Source organism: Sycon ciliatum, chromosome 3 (assembly GCF_964019385.1).
Source record: "Sycon ciliatum chromosome 3, ocSycCili1.1, whole genome shotgun sequence".
NCBI lineage: Eukaryota > Metazoa > Porifera > Calcarea > Leucosolenida > Sycettidae > Sycon > Sycon ciliatum.
The window spans coordinates 26,078,925-26,098,858 of NC_088645.1; the positions used below are offsets into that span (position 1 = coordinate 26,078,925).

General features: G+C 48.0%; 2 protein-coding genes across 2 annotated transcripts; one reads left to right on the top strand and one right to left on the bottom strand.

Moving 5' to 3' along the window:
* Positions 1–1,302: 1,302 nt before the first annotated feature.
* Positions 1,303–5,722, bottom strand: LOC135811915 (uncharacterized). The gene is made up of 2 exons (XM_065325180.1): positions 2,208–5,722; positions 1,303–1,908 (listed from the first exon to the last, which is right to left on the bottom strand). Exon 1 carries the CDS (start codon positions 5,502–5,504, stop codon positions 2,691–2,693), a length of 2,814 nt encoding a protein of 937 aa, XP_065181252.1. The 5' UTR covers positions 5,505–5,722; the 3' UTR covers positions 1,303–1,908; positions 2,208–2,690.
* Positions 5,723–19,508: 13,786 nt separating this feature from the next.
* LOC135812953 (uncharacterized) lies at positions 19,509–19,934 on the top strand. Its single transcript, XM_065326172.1, has one exon. It carries the CDS (start codon positions 19,509–19,511, stop codon positions 19,932–19,934), a length of 426 nt encoding a protein of 141 aa, XP_065182244.1.

The window sequence follows — 19,934 nt, forward strand, 5'->3', positions numbered from 1 at the left end:
ACGCCATTTTTCACTGGCGACCAGTGTTTGGGTGTTGATTGCTGGGACAATCCCGAGCTAGGTGACCTGGCTTCCGACAAGCGAAGCATCCACCCTGCCGACTCAGGTGACGCCTCTCCTCCAGTGTTAGCCTTTGGGGTCGTACGGGACTGACTTCGGTGCTGAATCGGGTTCGGCTGTTGGTCCGCCGTCTGCGCTGACCTGATCGCTTGGCTCAGATCAGTGGGGTGCTCTCGCAGCACCCGGGTCTTGACAGATGGGTGCAGTCCATTTACGAACAGCAGTCCTCGGGTCAGCTCGTCGATCTCAGGCACTTGTAGGCTTAGGCGCGAGAACTCGGTGACATAGCTCTCCAAGCTTGAGTGCTGCCTGACAGCGAAGAGATCCAGTCGCACCCACTCTTGATGATGCAACGGACCGTACACCTTGGCGAGGGCTTCACGCAGCGCTGGCCACGTCGAGAACTCCACACCCGTATGCAACGATGCGATGAGCCATAGCTTGGCGTTGCCGCTCAGGAAGCCCGCTGCGTAATCAGTCCTGGGTATCCCTTGTTTAGGGAACACTTGACATTGTCTGGTCGCCAAGGTGATCATGGTGATCCGTAGCTGCGCGTAGACCCGCGTAGCCGCCTTGCCGGCCTCGGCCCTTTTTACCTCGGCACACCGCACCGGAAAAAAGATGACGACGCTGTTTTGGTGAATATTTTCTTCGCGCTCGACGGTCTGTGCGCCAAATTCAAAAAAAAGTCGAAAGCCTTTTCTTCTTTCTCGAGTGATCCTTGGTGATTTTTCAAGCTTCTTCGCAGTGTTCAACACCCAATGGCTCAGGAGAAGAAAAGTCGAAAAAAATGTAGTCACTGGCCTCATTTCAAGTGACAGCAGGAGAAGAAATTTCCTTTCAAAACGGAAGAATGGACTCCTAAAAAAGGTAAGTTGAATGCACATCGCAATTCTGAACTTGCGCAATTTGTCATGAAGACTTCGCTTCATTTGTGTTCTGCAGGCCGCAGAGTTGCATGTTGGAAGTGGAGCCAAGGTTTTGGTCGTGGTGGTCGCTCCTTCTGGAGTTCGACACACGTACAGCTCGCATCCTGTGGACGAGATTTTGCCCTCAACCAACTCAAGTGTCACAACAGCAAGAGCTGACCCAGTGGCATGCTCTGCAAGAAGCAGTTCATATCCCACCGCGATGAATACCCCAGATTCCACCACGAGCCCCACTGAAGAATGAAAATAAAATTTGGACTGCTGGTCCTTCAAACATCACCTGTTGGATACTCGTTGTGTGCAAACACCATAGTCTGGTATCAATTCACCTCAGAATGTCAACATTGAAATAATAATGTATGCGTCATCAGAAATTGACACTTTCTGGACAACAGAACAATGCTAGTAGTCAACAAACATCACACTGAACCACTATGAATAGGAGCACTGGTTTGTACCACATGTACATGCACCTCAGTGTCTCAAATGGAAATAGAGGAAATAGCCGTGATCATGGTGATAGCCGGGCCATGATGCAGAACCACTTGGGGCCGTCAGATTAATTTTCCTGGACCGAGCCAGCCGGGAAAAAACCCTCGCGCGGCCGGACGCAGTAGTGAGGGAAAAAACCGGGTGTATATCCCCAACGGCGACATAGGAGTAACGGATAAGACCACGGCGAGGTAGCCACGACCCTTGTTCGAGGTACAGCGTCTCTGCACTGGAGTCTCCCACTGCTTGAGCCAGCTGCTCAATGAAGTGGAAAGTATATAAATGGAGAAGGCATGGTGTCAATAAGAAGTGTAGCGCTCGCACTTGACAATGCAAAGTGTGTGGCATGACGCAAAATGCACATTGAAGAACTACGGAAGCCAGGACCAGCCCTCCCTTGGCGAGTACACCGACTGTGAAGCAGTCACTGCAAGGAAAGTGCACACACAAGAACAACACAGAAAGCTACTTGAGCAAAATACTGCTCATCCATGCATACTATGGACACAATCGGACTGCATTCGAGCAAGGCAAACATCTTTTCTTTGAATGTTGGAACATTGTACAAGACACATAAAGACACACATGTCTACTAACTGAAATAAATTTATTGCACAGAAAAGTCAATATGAGTGTGTCCGAATGTACCTTGAATATACAAAAGCACATAAACCGCACACCAATGGATGAAAGTGGCGAAAGAAATGCAAGGCACAAAGCACTCACCACTCATGGAGGCATATCATCAGCTGCATTGCCGCCGTCAGCCATGCACGAAACCATATCCCGCATCTGGCGCACGACCTTCAACACTGCTGGCTGGGTGGAAGCCTGCTCCAGTTCATCGCACAATGCAGAGGCAGCATTGTTGTCGGGCGCGAGATGTAGTAGCTGCTGGAATTCTTTCCTGAGGGAAGCCATAGTCCGTCTCGTATCACTCCCGTGTTTCTCGGCCTCTTCGGTGGTCAGAAAGTGTGGTGGCTGAGACTGCCTGGACAGCGGATAGGCACCATCTCCAAATAATGTCGCTAGCTGCTTCCGTCTGGCTTTACCCACAGCAGTGAGGTTCACAGCATCCGGCACCAATTCCTCACCAGGACTGAAGGATTGCAGTGGTCTTGAAAACGCTAGCTCACCATTGGGAACCAACATTGTTCTCAGACGCGCACGCCACACCAGAAGTTCCTTAGCATAACCGGGACGGGCTCTTCATTCCGACTTTGGATCTGGCAGCTGTAGGGCACTGAATACTTTGGAGCGGAGCTTCATGAGCTGCTCATGGTTACGGATCACCCAGCGCCACATGTTGGAGTCTTTCTCCCCTGACACCCATGACTTCACATTGGCATTTAGCTCTTCGACGATAGCATCAAGTGCCTGGTGGAGGTCACCCTTTCCTGACCTGCTGAGGAAGAGAGTGCTGTCAATGAGACTTCGCAAATCTGTTGGGAGCGAGAGGCGACGGACTTCCTCGGACATGTCAATCACTTGATATGTTGTGTGATTCCTCGCATGTAGCAATGGAGAGAGAACTCTGCGAGACTCAATGAACAGTGGTACGTCGTTGTGCCGTGCTCCCCGCCGAAGCATGAATAGTGGAAAGCAGTACTGAGTGCACAGATCCAGCAGCCAGGAATACGTATGATTGTTGGTGAACTGCTTGCACGAAACGAAGAAACCCTCTGCTGAAGGGGTGTTGCTGCCAGATTCCTGGGCGAGTACATATGGCCGCAGAAGTTCGTCAAAGCAGCCATCCGTGAAACGGCTCAGCTCATCGTATGTGCGGTGGTGGTCTTTGGCTTTGAAGGCCCAATCCAATTGCTTAGGAGAAGTATATCCCTGGCTAATAGCGAACTCCTTATAGGCAAATGGCCACAGAGACTTGACAATGCACTGGATGATGTTCATCTCCCAGTGCAAGCCACCTGAAATGGGTAGTACCCAATCAAACTCCCCATCAGGAATGTTTGTTGGGGGCATCAATTCACCCTTCTCAACCAGATCATCTAAAAACTTCCTCAGCCTCTCACGTAACGTACTCATGTTCCCTGTTACACCCAAGCCCCTTGTACTGCATGCACTCTTCAGGTCAGCCTTCGACATTGAGTCGACATGCAATATTCCTGCTTCATGGTTAGCCAATTTGGCTGCATCACGCCTTGCCTCCTCCATCACAGCCAATATGAGGGAGTACGGCAAGCCGTCACACACAACAGTGAGCCATTCCCTCACCCCCTCGTCACCTACACATTGTTTTACCCTTGCACGCTTCCCAACATCGCGCAATACAATGCGAACAGCTTCATGGGAGTTGGGGTTGACAAAAATGGGCTCTAGAAACCCAACATCTGCCGGGGACACAAGGGGCACATCTTGACCACTGGTCTTTGAGGACACTCTGGTTAACGAAACACCCGTACTGCTGTCCACATGCGGTACATACACAAACTCGGTGCCTGACTTTAGTGTGCCTGGCTTGGTGACTTTGAGGTGCTCGGTCGACACCACTGATTTGCCTTGGTCAGCTTGCAATGCCTGCCTAACATTTACCCTGCATGTCGCATTGGGACACAAATGCAGCCTGCGCTCCATCTGTGTGCAACATTTAGGGCAGATCAGGTACCGTCTTTCTCGTTCCAATGATGCAAGATGGCTATCCACTGGGTCAGCTGATAGCCTCTGCTCAGACACAAGAGCTTCAATCCTTTTGTTCATGAAACTCAGCAAGTGTGGCTTAATCAAAGATTCTTGATCAAGAGGATCCGGTACCTGATCTATTGCACATTGAATCTCAGTGACAGTTGGAAATTTCCAATTTCGGAAATGGAAATCTCCCTTTTCTTGGGAAGGAACATGGGAATGACGGGCATAGACAACATTGGTCAGAACTTCATACGTGGAACGATTGCTGCCACGGGAGAGGTACGACTTAAGTTGTCGTTGCTCATTGTCAAACCCAACACTCACGAACCCTTCAGGAACTTGCAGCTCGCTACCACCCAACCCAGCCAACCAATCTTTCACAAGCTTATAACTCCCCCCCGACCCTAGGTGACCAAACATGTCGAGGGTTGTCTTGCTTTGGGTGATGCTGTACACTATCGCCTGGAGCAAAACATGGAATTCTGCACAGTAATTCAAGTTAGCAGCAGCATAGAGAGACTCCATGGCTTGCGCTTGAAGAACTGTGCGGCGGTCGGCAACGGAGAAGTCAAGTGCAAACGTGCTGGAGGTCATGCCCGTCACAAACGTCTCAACAAACTTGTTGTAGGGTTTGTTGCTGAACTGACCCGTCGGGATGGACAGCAAGTTCTGCAATGATCTACTTGACTTTGCTGACTCAACAGCACTCAACACATCTGCTTTGAACTGTGGCTGCTCAGCCACACACAGCCTACGTAGCAAGTCCAAGCGACCTTCCGAGGTGCTCGGAAGCGAACCTACACTTTCCTTTTTCAAACTAATTATTTCCTTCTCAAGTAATTCAATTTTGCTATCCTTCTGCAAATGCATCTTCGACAATGCAGCCAACGCACAGTTTTTGGCCACCAACACTCTCTCTAAACGCTTCAAAGAATCAACATTTTCAACATTATCAACATTTTCAACATTATCTACCAGTACTTCGTTTGAGGCTGAGGAGGTTTCTCGGGACTGGCTGAAGACAGGGGGAAAAGAATCATCTACATCATCGCAGGAGCTTACCTCTGGGAGAGCCTGAGGAACATCATCGCTGGCATCTACCATGTCTACAGAGTCCCCATAGCTATCGCCCCTCCGAGGCTCGTACAGAGGGTGGTTGGTGATTAAATCCTTCAAGTCAGCCAGTCGTCCGCAGCTCCTACAAATTGCAGATACGTCTCGTCCAGAGAGCACTGACAACACTGCCAGGATACACTTGCGAACCTGAACATCCTTGGAGCTATGCCGAGGCGATTCCCACTCATCGTGGAAGGGATTCTTGCACGCAAACTGGTATTGAGAACCTCCAGAGTGTCTCCTCTTCGTGGATATCTTGCCCATGATGACAAAATGTTGAAAATGCAAAACGGGCTTCTTCTCGTCGCTTCTCTCTCGAGAACGACATGGCAGAGTTCAATTTTTTTTCGGGCAAAACCTCCATAAACCCCTACAGGCCAGGCTAAAACACTGTCCAACCTCCGCACTTTTGGGGTTACCTCCGCAAAGTTACCTAAAGAGGGACTGATATTTCAAGGCAAATCGAAATTGTGCCACATCTCTTTCAATAAGAACAGAGGCCTTCGCAGCGCATCCATCTTCCTCTTTTTCGGGGGGGGGGGGGGGCACGGCGGGCGCACGCGCGATTTGACCGTGCGTACTTGTCAATCTCCATATCAACGCCTGAGTTTTCGTGTAAAAACCGAATGTTCCCTGAACAAGGGATTCCCTCGACTGGTAATCCACCATCACCGATGAGTCGGTGATTCCCAGTGACAAAATCGCCAGCTCAATGGAGAAAGCCCACTCCTTGAACTGCGAGGGCTTGCCATCGAAGATCGGCGGCTCCTTAGCGTGCTGAGGCTTCCCGGACGAATGAGCGGGCGGCACAGGGAGCGGTTGTTGACGGTTGCTCAGACGGGCGCTGACTTCGCGACTGGCTTCACGGACCTCGCTGGCAAACCTGAATAGCAACACAGAAAGAACAAGGATCGCCAAGACAATGGCGAGCTCCAAGAACACCATGTTAACCATCCTCCGCTACCAGTGTAACCGTTTGAAGGTATTCTTGGAAAAGACAATGCTTGCTCAAGGCAACACAACTGATATAGGGCGCTTCGTGCCCTAAGGTGATAACGCGAGTGCTGACAGGATAGGGAAAGGTGCAAGACACAGAGCTGTGAACCGACCATTCAGAGTGGTAACAGATGCAAGCGATTTCGCCTTGGGATGTGTTCTTCTCCAAGAACTAGAGGAAGATGCCTGGCATCCAGTGGCTTATGCTAGCCGAAAATTGTCTGCTGCTGAACAGAATTATACAGCTACAGAAAGAGAAACATTGGCCGTAGTGTTTGCGCTAAAGACCTGGCGCATCTACCTCTTTCAACACTTTGAGGTCATAACAGACAACATGGCGGTAGTTTATCTGAAAACAAAACCAAGCATTACAAAGAGAGAGGCGCGATGGTTTGAGTTCCTAGCTGACTATGACTACACAGTCCGTCACAGACCAAGCAGAGAGAACCCTGCAGATCCCCTTTCGCTTCGCCCAGATCTCCATGAGAGTAACCTCGTGGAGAATGCAGTACCACGTTTGAATGCTATTGAGTATGCTTTAGCAATGAATGATGACGTGTCCAATACAATATCAGATGCCTACCAGAGAGACAAAGAGCTAACTCCCATCATAGAAAGATTGAAGCATTCTCTCCGAGATAATTTGCATGGTCGCTATTATTGGGACGAATCCACTGATCGCTTGTACCTCAAGGCATCCCCCAATAACCGGTTGTGCATACCACAGTGCGGTGTCCGGTTAAAGCTCATTCAAGAACACCATGAGTGTGCAAGGGCTGACCACCCGGGTCGTGATCGAACGTACTTCCGCCTAGCACATTTTTTCTACTGGCCCCGAATGGGTCTCGATATCAAGAGATTTGTCAAAACCTGTGATCTCTGCCAGCGAACGAAGGGAGGTCAGCCACGAACAGGGCTTCTCCAGTCACTTCCAGTACCTAATAGTCCTTGGCAGGATATCTCCATGGATTTTATTGTTGGATTGCCCCTTACGTCTCTTGGCTTCGACGCAATTTACACCTTTGTGGACCGACTTACGAAATGCGTACATCTTGTTCCAACAAACTCGAAGATTGATGCTAAGGGCAGCGCTCAACTGTACATTCAAAACGTGTTTTGTCTGCACGGGCTGAGCTCGATCATTGTTTCCGATCGCTATCCACGATTCACTGCAGCTTTTTTCAAAGAAATATTCTCTCAGCTAGGAACTAAATTGGCATTCAGCACTGCTAACCACCCGCAAACGGATGGTTTGACAGAGAGAGTTAACCGGCAAGTGGGAGATGTTCTAAGAGCATTTGTGAACTTGAGACAGGACAATTGGGATTCGCTTCTACCACTCTGCGAGTTTGCAATTAATAGTTCACAACAGTCATCTGTAGCTAATACACCGTTCTATGTGAACTATGTGTTTGACCCTAAGTCCCCGCCCGAATTCATTCTTACGGGAGGGGAAAGGAGTGATTCGGTCGATTGGCTTCACGAGCAGGAAGCCGCACTAAGGATAGCTGGAGATGCAATGCTCGACGCGCAGGCAAGGCAGGCTCTATACGCAGACCAGACGAGAATGCCCAGTGATTTGAAGGTTGGTGATAGCGTTCTTGTCTACAGAGACTTTCTACTGACCCCGGAAGCTCGTGGCCAGCCCTCTCGGAAGTTGCAACCCAAGTGGTTTGGTCCGTATCGTATCCAGGCTAAGATTGGAGCGAATGCTTTTCGCTTGGAACTACCCCGTGAACTTCGCTGCCATCCCGTGTTTAATGTCGCTGCTCTTAGACGCTACGAAGAGAACACGATTCCTGGAAGACACCAACCCCCGCCTCCGCCCTTAACAGATCTAGATGGACACACACGCTATGGTGTCCAAGCCGTTTTGAATCACCGACACCGCAGTGGTGAGCAACACTTCCTGGTGCATTGGAAGGGTAAACCCAGCAGCGAAGCTACGTGGGAGCCCGCTGGCAACCTATGTGATGAGTCTGGTCGGAATATTAAACCGCTGCAGAACTATCTAGCCTCACAACGACAGCAGCCTTGATCTAACTGGGCTGAGCCATATGCATCTCTTACTGAGATAGTTAATAATATGTTATAGACTGATAATTATAGTTTTGCGTCATCTCCTTGTGAGAGTGATTGGATTACACTTCAATGTGCTTATTCATGTGCATGAGTGATTATTTAATATTCCCCTTTCCACAATTGCATCTCCTAACTGGATTGTGTTATCTAATAGAACCTTGGGCTTCCTATGGGGCCGGGAGAGTGTAATAGTTTTACCTTGACACTTCTTGCTTGTCTTATGGTAACACCTTGTGTTCCTACTATTCTCACTCCTGCGGTTCTCGCCTTTCTTTTGCTTTATAACCTCTTGTTTGAACATCATTCGGGGATTTCTCCAATCAATCAAGTCTATACTGTTACACATAGTGTAGCATGGCTACTTTATGACACGTAATTTTTATGCACATAAATAGTACGCCGCAGGAATGCATGGATAGCTGTGCGCATACTCACACTGCCTTGTCTTCTTCTTCTCCTTGTGAGACAATGAACGAATGATAACTACTCACGTAACTACAAATATGTGCTTTGAGTGCTGAGAGTATACGAGGTACACTTGAATCTGATGAATATGAAAGAGAAATTACCCACATTATCTTCATTTTATAGATGTTCAAGTGTAGGCAGGCAGGCACAGTGGGTTGGTCTAAGACCATGATTGAGAAACGAGAGGTTTCAGGTTCAAGTCCTGCTTGACATCGGAAGGATGTTTCCAACCCTGCTGCGACCCACAGTTAATTGGGAACTCGTGGCCTGGCATGAGAAAAACATGGACGTGGCAAATGGGATTTAGGTCTTTTTCCTCTGGTTGGTGGATCTGATCTATCCTCCCCCACCGTTTAGGAGCCGCATATGACGAGAAGAAATCCCCACAACGATGAAAGAGGGAACACTGAAGAAGTGTTGCTCAAAAATAGAAAGGCCTCTTTCTTCTTCTCCACTTGGAAACTATTTTTAGTAGTAGTAGTAGTAGTATTCTTTTATTTTCCATCGGAAGCCTCAACAGTGATGAACACAACTCTTAAGAGGGCCGATAACAGGGTAGAGGGGTGTGGGGTGAGAAAAAAAATAATAATAAGAGATATTTTACTTGAAAGGGTGCTCGAAAGTGAATATTTTCGCGACTGATCTCAAGTAGAATTTTGCCGACTGTGACGTTTTGGTGATTTTCTGGATTTGTTGGCAAAACGTTAAGCCATTTTTAGCTTGGCGCGGCTCAAGTATCTATCATTTCCTTCCCCAGTGGTTGTAAAGCGGTAAATGAAGTATTATTCCCGTAGCTATGCAGAAGACGTTACTTCAGTAACGTCCGGCGCTAGCGAGGGTCCACACAGCTTTATTCCCGTAGCTATGCAGAAGACGTTACTTCAGTAACGTCTGGCGCTAGCCAGGGTCCACACAGCTTTAATTTGGTGTTTGTTTGTTTGTTTGTTTGTTTGTTTGTGTCACGCCTGGCGCTATCCCGTATCTGTCCCGTACCGTATCGCACAGTTGGCCATTTGCTGGCTCCGGTATCTGTCCCGTACCGTACCGTACCATCAAACACAGCCGGCTACAAACAGCTGGCCACAATATTATGTACATGTATACGACTCCCTGTGTGTTGCATATGTGCTTGAAGGTGACGGTTGCACTTTTTGTAGCTCCGTTTTATCTGAGTTTTCAGTCGTTCCTCTTACTAGTCTTGCCAAGGGGGTGGCTCTGGGTCCACCAGAGTTACCCCCGGAGTATTTCTGAATTTGCTGGGGCGAGGGTTCCGCGACGCGGTCGCCAAGGCAGTGTCTTTTCAGTCACGACCGTTGTCGTCCTCGTCTCTCCATTCGCGGTGGTGTAGCTGACCCCCGAATGGTTTCAAACTGCGAAGCTCGGAGGAGTACAGTGGTGGCAGAGGCATGAGCTGTGAGTGGATACGGTTGCTGGAGATGGATGGTGATGCAGGGAGAAGAGTTACGCTGCCTGACGCCGCGTGGGAAATTGTTTGAACCTGCAATTTCAGTTCGAGCGCGGTGGACTTCTAGACGATGTGTCCTCATGGCTGTTTTTCAACGCTTGGCCTATCGCTGATATCTCTGCGTGGGATGTTCTTCCAGTGGAGTCCAGGTGGGACTTCGGGTGCCCACACTCCATCACCTGGTTGATTGTTTCGGAACTGCAAAAATAATTATTGTTTCCTATTTGGTGCGCATCTCTTGTCATCTCTATTTTCTACACGTCGCACACCAGATGTACTACTATCGCCGTCTTTCTCTTGCTTTCTCTCCCTGCTTGCTGTTTTTTCTGTTTCTGTTGCCACTGTCCCTCATCATACCCATGCTTGGGTGGTGGGCGGCGTGACCCGTTAGGGTAGCTGCCAATACAGTACGACTCCCTGATGTATAGAGAGACTTTCTGGAAAGAAATAGGGAGACGAGGAGGAAATGAAATTAGAATGGATGTTAGTTGCCGAATAGGTCATAGGATGCGTCAGCAAAAACATACTTTGGAAGAGAGATTCCGTCGTCTCCAAAATAGGCGTGAACGGGCGAGTCAGCGCAGGTCACAGGAAACGTCGGCAGAGTGATCCCGTCGACTCCAGAACGCGCGTGCTCGGCAGAGTTGTTGTTGTTGATTTTTATTTTGTTTCGCAAGGCCAAACGGGCAATGATGCCCAATTCTGTGGAAGCGAATTTCAAAAGGGAGAGAGCTACAGGGAGAGAGAGAGAGAGAGAGAGAGAGAGAGAGAGAGAGAGAGGGAGAGAGAGAGAGAGAGAGAGAGAGAGAGAGAGAGAGAGAGAGAAAGAGAGAGAGAGAGAGAGAGAGAGAGCTAATGCCACAGTGGCACAGTTTGGTCTGTGTGAATGCCTTCGGGTAATGAGAGAGAGAGAGAGAGCTAATGCTGCAGTGAGGGAGGTAGATGATAAGCAATTATGTAGCGTCAACAGAGCGATTTTGCAGTGTCAATAGAGCGATTTTGAAGCGTCAACAGAGGGAACACAAAGAGTTCATAAGCGCACAAGCACGCAGAGCAATTTTGTAGCGTCAACAGAGCGATTATGCAGTGTCAATAGAGTGATTTTGAAGCGGCAACAGAGGGAACACAAAGAGTTCATACGCGCACAAGCACGCAGAGAAGAGTAAATGACGTGGTGTGTGGACGGGAAAAGTCAGACAGAGCATTCATTGCAAGGTGTAGGGGATGGAGGCAAGCTTAAATTGCTGGGCAGCCTTGATCTCCCTTACACTCCTTGGGAGAGCGTTCCAGGCCAAGGCTGCCTGAAAGGCCAGGCGAGATCTGCCGGCTTCTGACTGTGCCGAGGGGACAGTGAGGCCCCTGGAAACCTGGTGCCGGGTGGTGCTGCCAGCTGATGGTGAGAATAGGTCCTGGAGGACACTGCTGGCTTTCCCATTGACACAGCGCCACACCAGGACGAGCCGCAGAGTCAGCGCCTTCCCAGGAAACATTTCCATCAGTTCCCACAACATGCACGATGAGGTAAGTAACAAAGCATAGCGTAGGGCCCTGAGCTTCCAAGCTCTCTCGTTTAGTGTTTGTGTGTTTGTTTGTTTGTGTCACGCCTGGCGCTATCCCGTATCTGTCCCCTACCGTACCGTACCATCAAACACAGCTGGCCACATACAGCTGGCCGCACTATTCAAATAGGGCTTTCAAACCCAAGATAATAACGTGAAGCAACTTGGAAGAATGAGTAGGAATGCGAAGTGCATGGGGGGATGCATGAAGGGCGATAGTGCGGGTTCGAATCCCAGGTAATGCCTGAAAAAATAGGAGAATTGAAAAATATATAACATCCCTATTCTGTTTTTGCCGTCATCAAGGCGGTAGATGGTGTCATATTACCCTCGACCGTACCTGTACCGTACCCGGAAGTTACGGAAGTTAAGTATCTAGGACTGACTCTCGATTCAACTTTAAGTTTCAGTGCCCACGTTAACTCCCTCAGGGAAGACATCGGAAAGAAACTAGATGCTTTTCGACGTTGAAGGAGGAACCTTGCTGTCCAGGCCAGAAGGCAGTTCTACTTGTCAGTAGTCCAGAGCAAGCTTGAGTACGCCAGCACTGCCTACGTCCACTGCCTCGCTGACAATGTGAGAGATCAGCTGCTACGCATAAGTAAGAGGGCACTATGATGCATGACACAATCACGCGGACATCATACTTGCTTGAGCGATACCACATAATTAGCTTACTTCCTCCGCGTCATCGAAATTGTCGCAGTTTGACTAGTGACGTGTCACTTGTTACTGACAACTCCATAAACTAAGCCATTCAAAACTTATTACACAGTATGATAGTCTGAAGACTAGAGTAACGTTCCAGGACAATTGGACTGAGAGTTTTCATGCAGAGATGAAGTCCTCGTCGTCGCTGATGTCAATGGACGCAAAAATATCGTTCCGAAATATTTCAAGGAAGGTTGAAAGTTGGTCGCGCCTCATCTCAAACGCTTTGACTTTCTCCACAGGACAAGAGCTGCTATGCTTGTCGTCTGCTAGCTCTGGATGATTTCCACTCCACCACCAACGAAGCCTTGTAAGAATACACGATCGTTGCGAGGTCGGTTGATTACCGTCGGCGGAATCACCTCGAAATCACCTCGATCTTGAAATGAACTTTTTTAAGCCGTGGCATGCCCACAGCTCATGCAGGTAAGTGTATTATCACGTCCAGCGCGCCCTCTTTTTCAGCATCACTGGTACACGGCACCTGCGCGTGCATCACTAGCACTACGTGTAGAGTCTACACGGCTCTTGCAGGTACAATCATGTACTAGTACTGAGTGTCTCAGCCAGAGCGACAAATTTTATCGCTGTTGCAGGCATTTAGCTTGCCGACCCCTCGATGTTTCTCCAAGCGCTGCCACTTGTTCCACGAAGTCATTCTCACCCCAGCTAAGGTAAAACAGTGATGGGGCTTGAGTGAATGGCCATAAGCACGAGAAATGTGCAGGCTGCAACGCCTGACTGATCTCAGCGAGTCGAAATTACCAGCGCAGCGACATCAGCGAAGAAATTGCGTCTAGTTCAAAAATTCCAGCTTCCAATAACAGAAAATAGAACTTTGCCATCACCCTATACTGATGACTATCGCCTATGTCCGATTCCTTGCCTCTGGTACGAGTGCTGGTAGTAGTATAGGGGGAGGGGGTTCTGGCTCACCTTCCAGGTGAGCCAAAATCGACTTTCTCGATCGGCCCTTCGGGCCTCCCTCCAAAGTCTCCCCCCTCCCCCTATACTACTGTACTAAAGGATAGACACCCAAGTACTAATATTACAACTCCAAGTACTAATTTTACAGCTCCAAGTACTAATTTTACACCTCCGACCACTGATCTAATGTTGGCTCAACCCAGTTCCAGAAAAGTGAGCCAACTTGCTGTCTCCGAGAAAATCGGAAGTGATCCAACTTCAGCTTTTTCACTTACCCCATCTTGGCTCACTTCGAGGACTGATGTGGGGTCGGTTTCTGAGCCAACTTCGGGTGGTTCAGCTATGGATGAGGATCCTTCTTTCTATGATAATTTTTTTTATTTGTCTGTGAAATATACCAGCAGTAATGGGGATGAGAAGAAGAAGAAGGAAAAGGAGGTAGATCAAGTTGTCTGATTTTCCCGATGTTCCCGATGTTATCGGTGTTGTCGGTGTAAATCTCGATGTAATTCCCGATGTTCCCGATGTAATTCCCGATGTTCCCGATGTAACTCCCGATGTAATTCCCGATGTTCCCGATGTAAATCTCGATGTAATTCCCGATGTTCCCGATGTAATTCCCGATGTAATACCCGATGTTCCCGATGTAATTCCCGATGTTCCCGATGTAATTCCCGATGTGATTCCCGATGTAATTCCCGGTGTAATTCCCGATGTTGTCGGTGTTCCCGATGTAATTCCCGATGTTGTCTGTGTTGTCGGTGTAATTCCCGATGTTGTTGGTGTTGTCGGTGTAATTCCCGATGTTCCCGATGTAATTCCCGATGTAATTCCCGATGTTGTCGGTGGTGTCGGTGGTGTCGGTGGTGTCGGTGTTGTCGGTGGTACAGATGCTGCTGGTACATTAATAGGTGGACTAAGATGTGTAAGCGGAACACAAATCCAGAATGAATTTTCTTCCCAACATTTGTTTATTACCAACCCATTCACTCTGACACAAATGGTATCGGATCAAAATCTAAATTAGGCTGATGTTGTAAATTTCTTGGATCACTTTCAGGGTCAACACTCATCGAACAGCTGGAACGTTTTATGAGATATACAACAGCACCAACTATAGGAAGAACAATCAGAGATAAAAGATAAAGATTGGGGTCTGTCAAATAAGGGTTATCCCCGTTTCCTGGTTTCGTCATATCGTAAGGTGGTTGTGTAGTGATATGATCTGTTGGTGGTGATGTTTCACTAGGGATGTCAACCGGAGTCGGTCTTTCACTTTGGATGACAGTAGGAGGCTTTGTTGTCAAGCAGAACCCATCCTTATCCAACGGATCACGAATACAACCAAGAGTAAAGGGTAGCATGGTCAACAGTATTAACAAATGAGGTATTTCTATTTTTTTATCTACATATAGTTAAGATTTTCAGTACTCATGATAAACCAGCTCCCATTCATCAATCAGATTGTATCCACTCACAGTTGGTAATGTCAATGTGTTGTTGATGAAGGTCAGATATGCCGTTGTTATATCATGTTCAGTAATGTATTGGATTACCACTTTTTCTCCCAACACATCTCGATATGATACATGAAAACGTCTTCTGCTACCACTTGTTTCTTGACCGACTATGAAGAGATCCTCAATGACAATCAGTTTGTTGGTTGGACTTTTGTGAATAGGAAAGACATGAAGTGTGGCTTCTGGTGGAGTGGTTGATGAGCTCGGGATGATATTCTTCATTTTTTGACTTTCACCTTTCCATCCTTTCTGTCAACATACTCCTTTGTTGTTGCTGAGTCGGTCTCTGTTGAGTCTCGGAGATTGATGATGTGTTTCAACCCCATGTTAAGATTTCCTACCATCTGGTTGAGTCTACTCGTCCAGAGAGTCCAGTCCGTCTTAGTGCTGTGTTGAGATATTGTGATGTTACCACACATGTACTTGTTGATGGTTGCTTCACATTTACAATTTCCATTCCACCCATGTCAAGATTTCCTTCCATTTTCAGTTTACCACTCACCATCAGTCGTGTTTCATCATCATCAACATACTTCCTCAATGAAGTATTCACTTTTCCTATCTCACTTGTGACCCACCCAGTTGGTGCCGCACAAGTGGTAATTATTCCATCATCACCAAGAAAGCAGATGCTATGATAGTTCATGTCAATATGACCATTCACATCTCCACCACCTTTATCCAGCTTTTCTTCACTGATGACAAATAAATCCCTTTTTTTGGCATAGGAATCAAGATTGACCGAGTTAGCTTCCAAGGCTGTTCCAAATTTTGAACTCATCTTCCTTATCTATCTATATATTTTTTTCTTGAGAGTGTTGGAACAATAAAAATGATCCATTGTAGATACAAACCATGGAAAATGATCAACTTTGATGAGCACAAGGAGAAACCAACAAAGCATCACTACTTGCTTCCTGATTGTCACTACATGATGATTGGACAAACGGGGTGTGGGAAGACAAACAACCTGTGTAATATGCTTCTACAATCATGGTTGAAGTGTGATAAGATCATCCTTTACACAATAAATCCTCAACAACCAAAATATCAACTTCTTGATGGGTTTTACAATGGAATATCTCCTGGTAAACTTATCATTGAACAACCAGACAAGGTTTGTCCAGTGGAGGATCTCGATGATCAGGAAAATAAGGTGATAATTTTTGATGGCATCAAGATTGACAAAAAGAACATGATAAAAGTGATAAAGTACTTCAGTCTTTCTCGGAACAAGAAATGTAACTGTATATATCTTTGTCAATCATACTATGATGTACCGAAATATATCCGGAGGAATACCAAGTGCTTCCTCCTGTACAAGGGCTTAGACAACAGAGATGTCCAGTGTCTAGCACATGATCACTCCAAAAATCTTAAGAAGAACGAGTTTGCGGAGGCCTATGAAACGGCAACAGAGAAACCACATTCACTTTTCATGCTTGATAAAACAGCAACATATCAGCCAGAGATGTACCGATGTGGATTCGATAGGTTCTTGGAGAAGTGAGAAGAAAAAAAGGTATTGGTAGATAAGCATGCCACATTTTACACAAGTAGAAAATCCTGAATATCGGAAGGAAGTCATTGACACCTTTCTCAAAAATCGAGAAATTCTCAAGCAACGTCAACTGGAAAAAAGGATTGGTAAGCAACAGCAGGAGGAGTTTGTAGAAGAGTTCCAAAAACCTGTTGTTAAAAATTTAACCAAACAAAGTGAGGAATACGATAAACGGCAGGATGCGCTCCTTGGACAACTTCAGACTAACCAAGCAGCAATCACAACAGCCCTCCATCAAATTCCATCGGTTGTCGGTTCATTCATCAAACCCATCGGAGGTAGTACTCCAGAACCAGGTGGTGAAACTTCTCGGATCAGAGAAACTAATATCTCATTCAACCAGAGTGATATTGACCTCATCAATAAGTATAGGGGGAGTAATCATCCAATATCACCAGCAGGAGAGATCAAAGAAGGTGAGGCCTTGAAAGAAATGAAGAATATTCTTGGAAGAATAAGAGGGGTACATGTGCGCCCTGGTTCAGTAAGTGATAAAGATGGAAACATGAAACATGTGATAAATTCCATAGACAAGGTGAGGGAATTGATAGACTTCATGATCAGTGCTAACAGTAGAATATTGAAACCGGGACATGTGCCGACAGCAGATCAAGAGTACCCAATTCCAGAACCATATTTTGAGGGGTTTAGTGATAGAGAAGTTGAAGATCCAGAATCAGAATATTACTCCCAGATGGACACGAGCCATATTCCCTTGGAAGGTAGTGGAATCAGATTTTACAAATCACCTGGTGAGTTAGTAGACAGACTGGGTTTACTTTGCGCTTCCCGAGAAGCAGGAAATACATCAAAGAAAGTCATTAACGAACTAGTTGAGATCTTGGACCGTTTGTTAATTGAGAAAGTGATAAAAAAGAGTGAATACAAGCTCTCAGGTAGAATAAGGACACTTTTCTGGTGCCGCTGTACTTCAAGATCAGCGCTGCAACTCGCCATGGTGATAATGTGGCTGACGTCATGTTACCAAGGAAAACATGGCGTTCGTGTTCGCCGCACTCGAGCGCTCAGCTTTTTTCACAATCTTGTTTTGAAAAATACTTCAAGTCTTTTGCAGCACTTTTGGAGGCCAGTCACATCGCGATCTGTACGAGTATCTTTATCATGGCCATTGTCTTGTGTCGTTTTGAGCTCGAATAGCTTTCTCTGATGAAGGATTCAAAATATATCATGACGTTCTCCTTTATCGTGGGCATGAAGCTCCCCACTCGCAGCGGGGATGACATCGGACGGAATAAATGTGTCGAGTCCCGAGCAGGAGTTCTGCTGACAAAAGTGATTAGCTCCTCGCGACCTGGGGCATGTGAGGAGTACAGTTCTAGTCGCCCCACGGACACATCTAGCTGGAAGCGCAGAGTCGATTGAGAAAGATGTCATGACGTTCTCTTTTATCGTGGGCATGAAGCTCCCCCCACTCGCAGCGGGGATGACATCGGACGGAATAAATGTGTCGAGTCCCGAGCAGGAGTTCTGCTGACAAAAGTGATTAGCTCCTCGCGACCTGGGCATGTGAGGACTACAGTTCTAGTTGGGCAATACGCCACGGACACATCTAGCTGGAAGCGCAGAGTCGATTGAGAAAAATGACCAAGATCATAAAGAAGGCTTGTTTGCTTCCACAAAGTGTTTTAGTACTAGTAGCCGAGTCCACGCACTGAAAACTGCACTTGCATTGTTCCTGTCCACTCATACAGTACATCAGTGCAGTACAGAGTGCACTTGCAAGTCACAACGACACGAGCACAGTCGCGTGTACAGACTCACTTCACAGTTGTGACCAGCGATCGCGCGTGGGAGTCAAGTACCCTACTCAAGTGCGCAAGCTCGGCTCGCTGCATGCACTGTACTGTCTGTGGATCTGTAGCAACCCGCTGCGCGCTTTATGGATTATTTGTGTTTCGTCTGGTTTACCATAGATTTTCAGTTTTTTCCCTTTTGCGTCACACTTGCTTTTGCGGAGGTGTACAGCACAGCGTACACCATGTTTGTAACTCACGTTGTATTCCCGTATACGATTTTCTTGCACATGCCGCGCGTTCGTATGAACCTTGAACTCTGCGGTACAACCCAGTCCCGTACGGCATGCATTTGTACACACTGAGTTATCCGACTTGTTTATTTTTCTCCTCTGCCGTTGCCTTTCGGCTTCTTCCCCACTCGATTGACAACAACAAGTACTCTATTTTCTACTCTCACAGTCTTGGTGTTCGTGGGTGAATTAGTATAGTAATTGGAGCCGCTATCCTCCAAATTGGTGACCCCGTACAACCGGTCAGCATCAGGCTACCGCGTTGTGTAGCCCAAGTGCCGGTATCCCGAACTCTCGCTGCAAGTAATTTTCGTTCGTGTGTGGTTGAAGACCCTGCCTAGTACTAGTAGTAGTAATGGAGCGCGATACCTCAGCCCACGCTAAAGGCACTCCCATGCCCAGCACACCTATCGGTAGCAGCAAATTGCTAGCTCGCACCGAGACCGCGCTGGCCGCCAAGAGCACAGGGACACCGAGCAGGTTGGCCGCCAAGCAGGCGCCTTCGTCCACAGAGACAGAACAAGGCACAGGTACTCTTGTCGCTGCCAACGCCGACCCGCCCGCACACCGTGCTGGCAGTCCCGATGTGTCAGCCATTACTGCGGTGAAGCTACCGCCTTACTACGCGAGCGACCCACAAGTCTGGTTCGGCGTGGTGGAAAGTTTGTTCCGGACTAGGAATATCAGCAGGCAGTCCACGAAATTCCACCATGTCATCAGCAGTTTGAGCGCTGACTTCGCCACCGAGGTACGCGACCTCATCCTCAACCCGCCAGAGGATGCACCGTTTGACCAGCTGAAAGCTCGCTTGATACAGCGTACGCAGCTGAGTGAGCAGCGCCGCACGCCTGCTCCTCTCCGAAGAAGAATTGGGTGACAGGAAGCCCACACAGCTGTTGCGGCGGATGCAACAACTCCTGGACGACCACACAATGGACGACGGACTGTTCCGCGAGTTGTTCATCCAGCGGCTGCCAGAGAAAGCCCGCCTGATCCTCGCGTCAAGCTCAGAGGCACTGCCCCTGGAGGATCTGGCCACCATGGCCGACCGGATTTTGGCAGTTTCGCCCGAAGCGAACGCAATCATGGCTCTTCGTCCCGCGGCAGCAAGTATGCCGGACAGTACTGTGGCACGCCTGGAGCGGCAAATTGCTGAACTGACTGCAGCAGTGTCCGCCCTTGCTGAGCCTCGTTTCCGTGGTCGTTCTACAAGTAGGAGCAGCACACCTTCGCACTCCCGGTCCAGCACACCAACACGTGACGTGTGCTTTTATCACCACCGATTCGGCGATCGTGCTCGCCATTGCCGGAGCCCCTGCTCTTTCAAGCGGCAGGAAAACGCGCAGGCCAGCAAGTAG

Bases quoted from the DNA above. Each gene is read 5' to 3' on its own strand.
- LOC135811915 (XM_065325180.1), bottom strand. From the start codon at position 5,504: ATGGGCAAGATATCCACGAAGAGGAGACACTCTGGAGGTTCTCAATAC.
- LOC135812953 (XM_065326172.1), top strand. From the start codon at position 19,509: ATGGACGACGGACTGTTCCGCGAGTTGTTCATCCAGCGGCTGCCAGAG.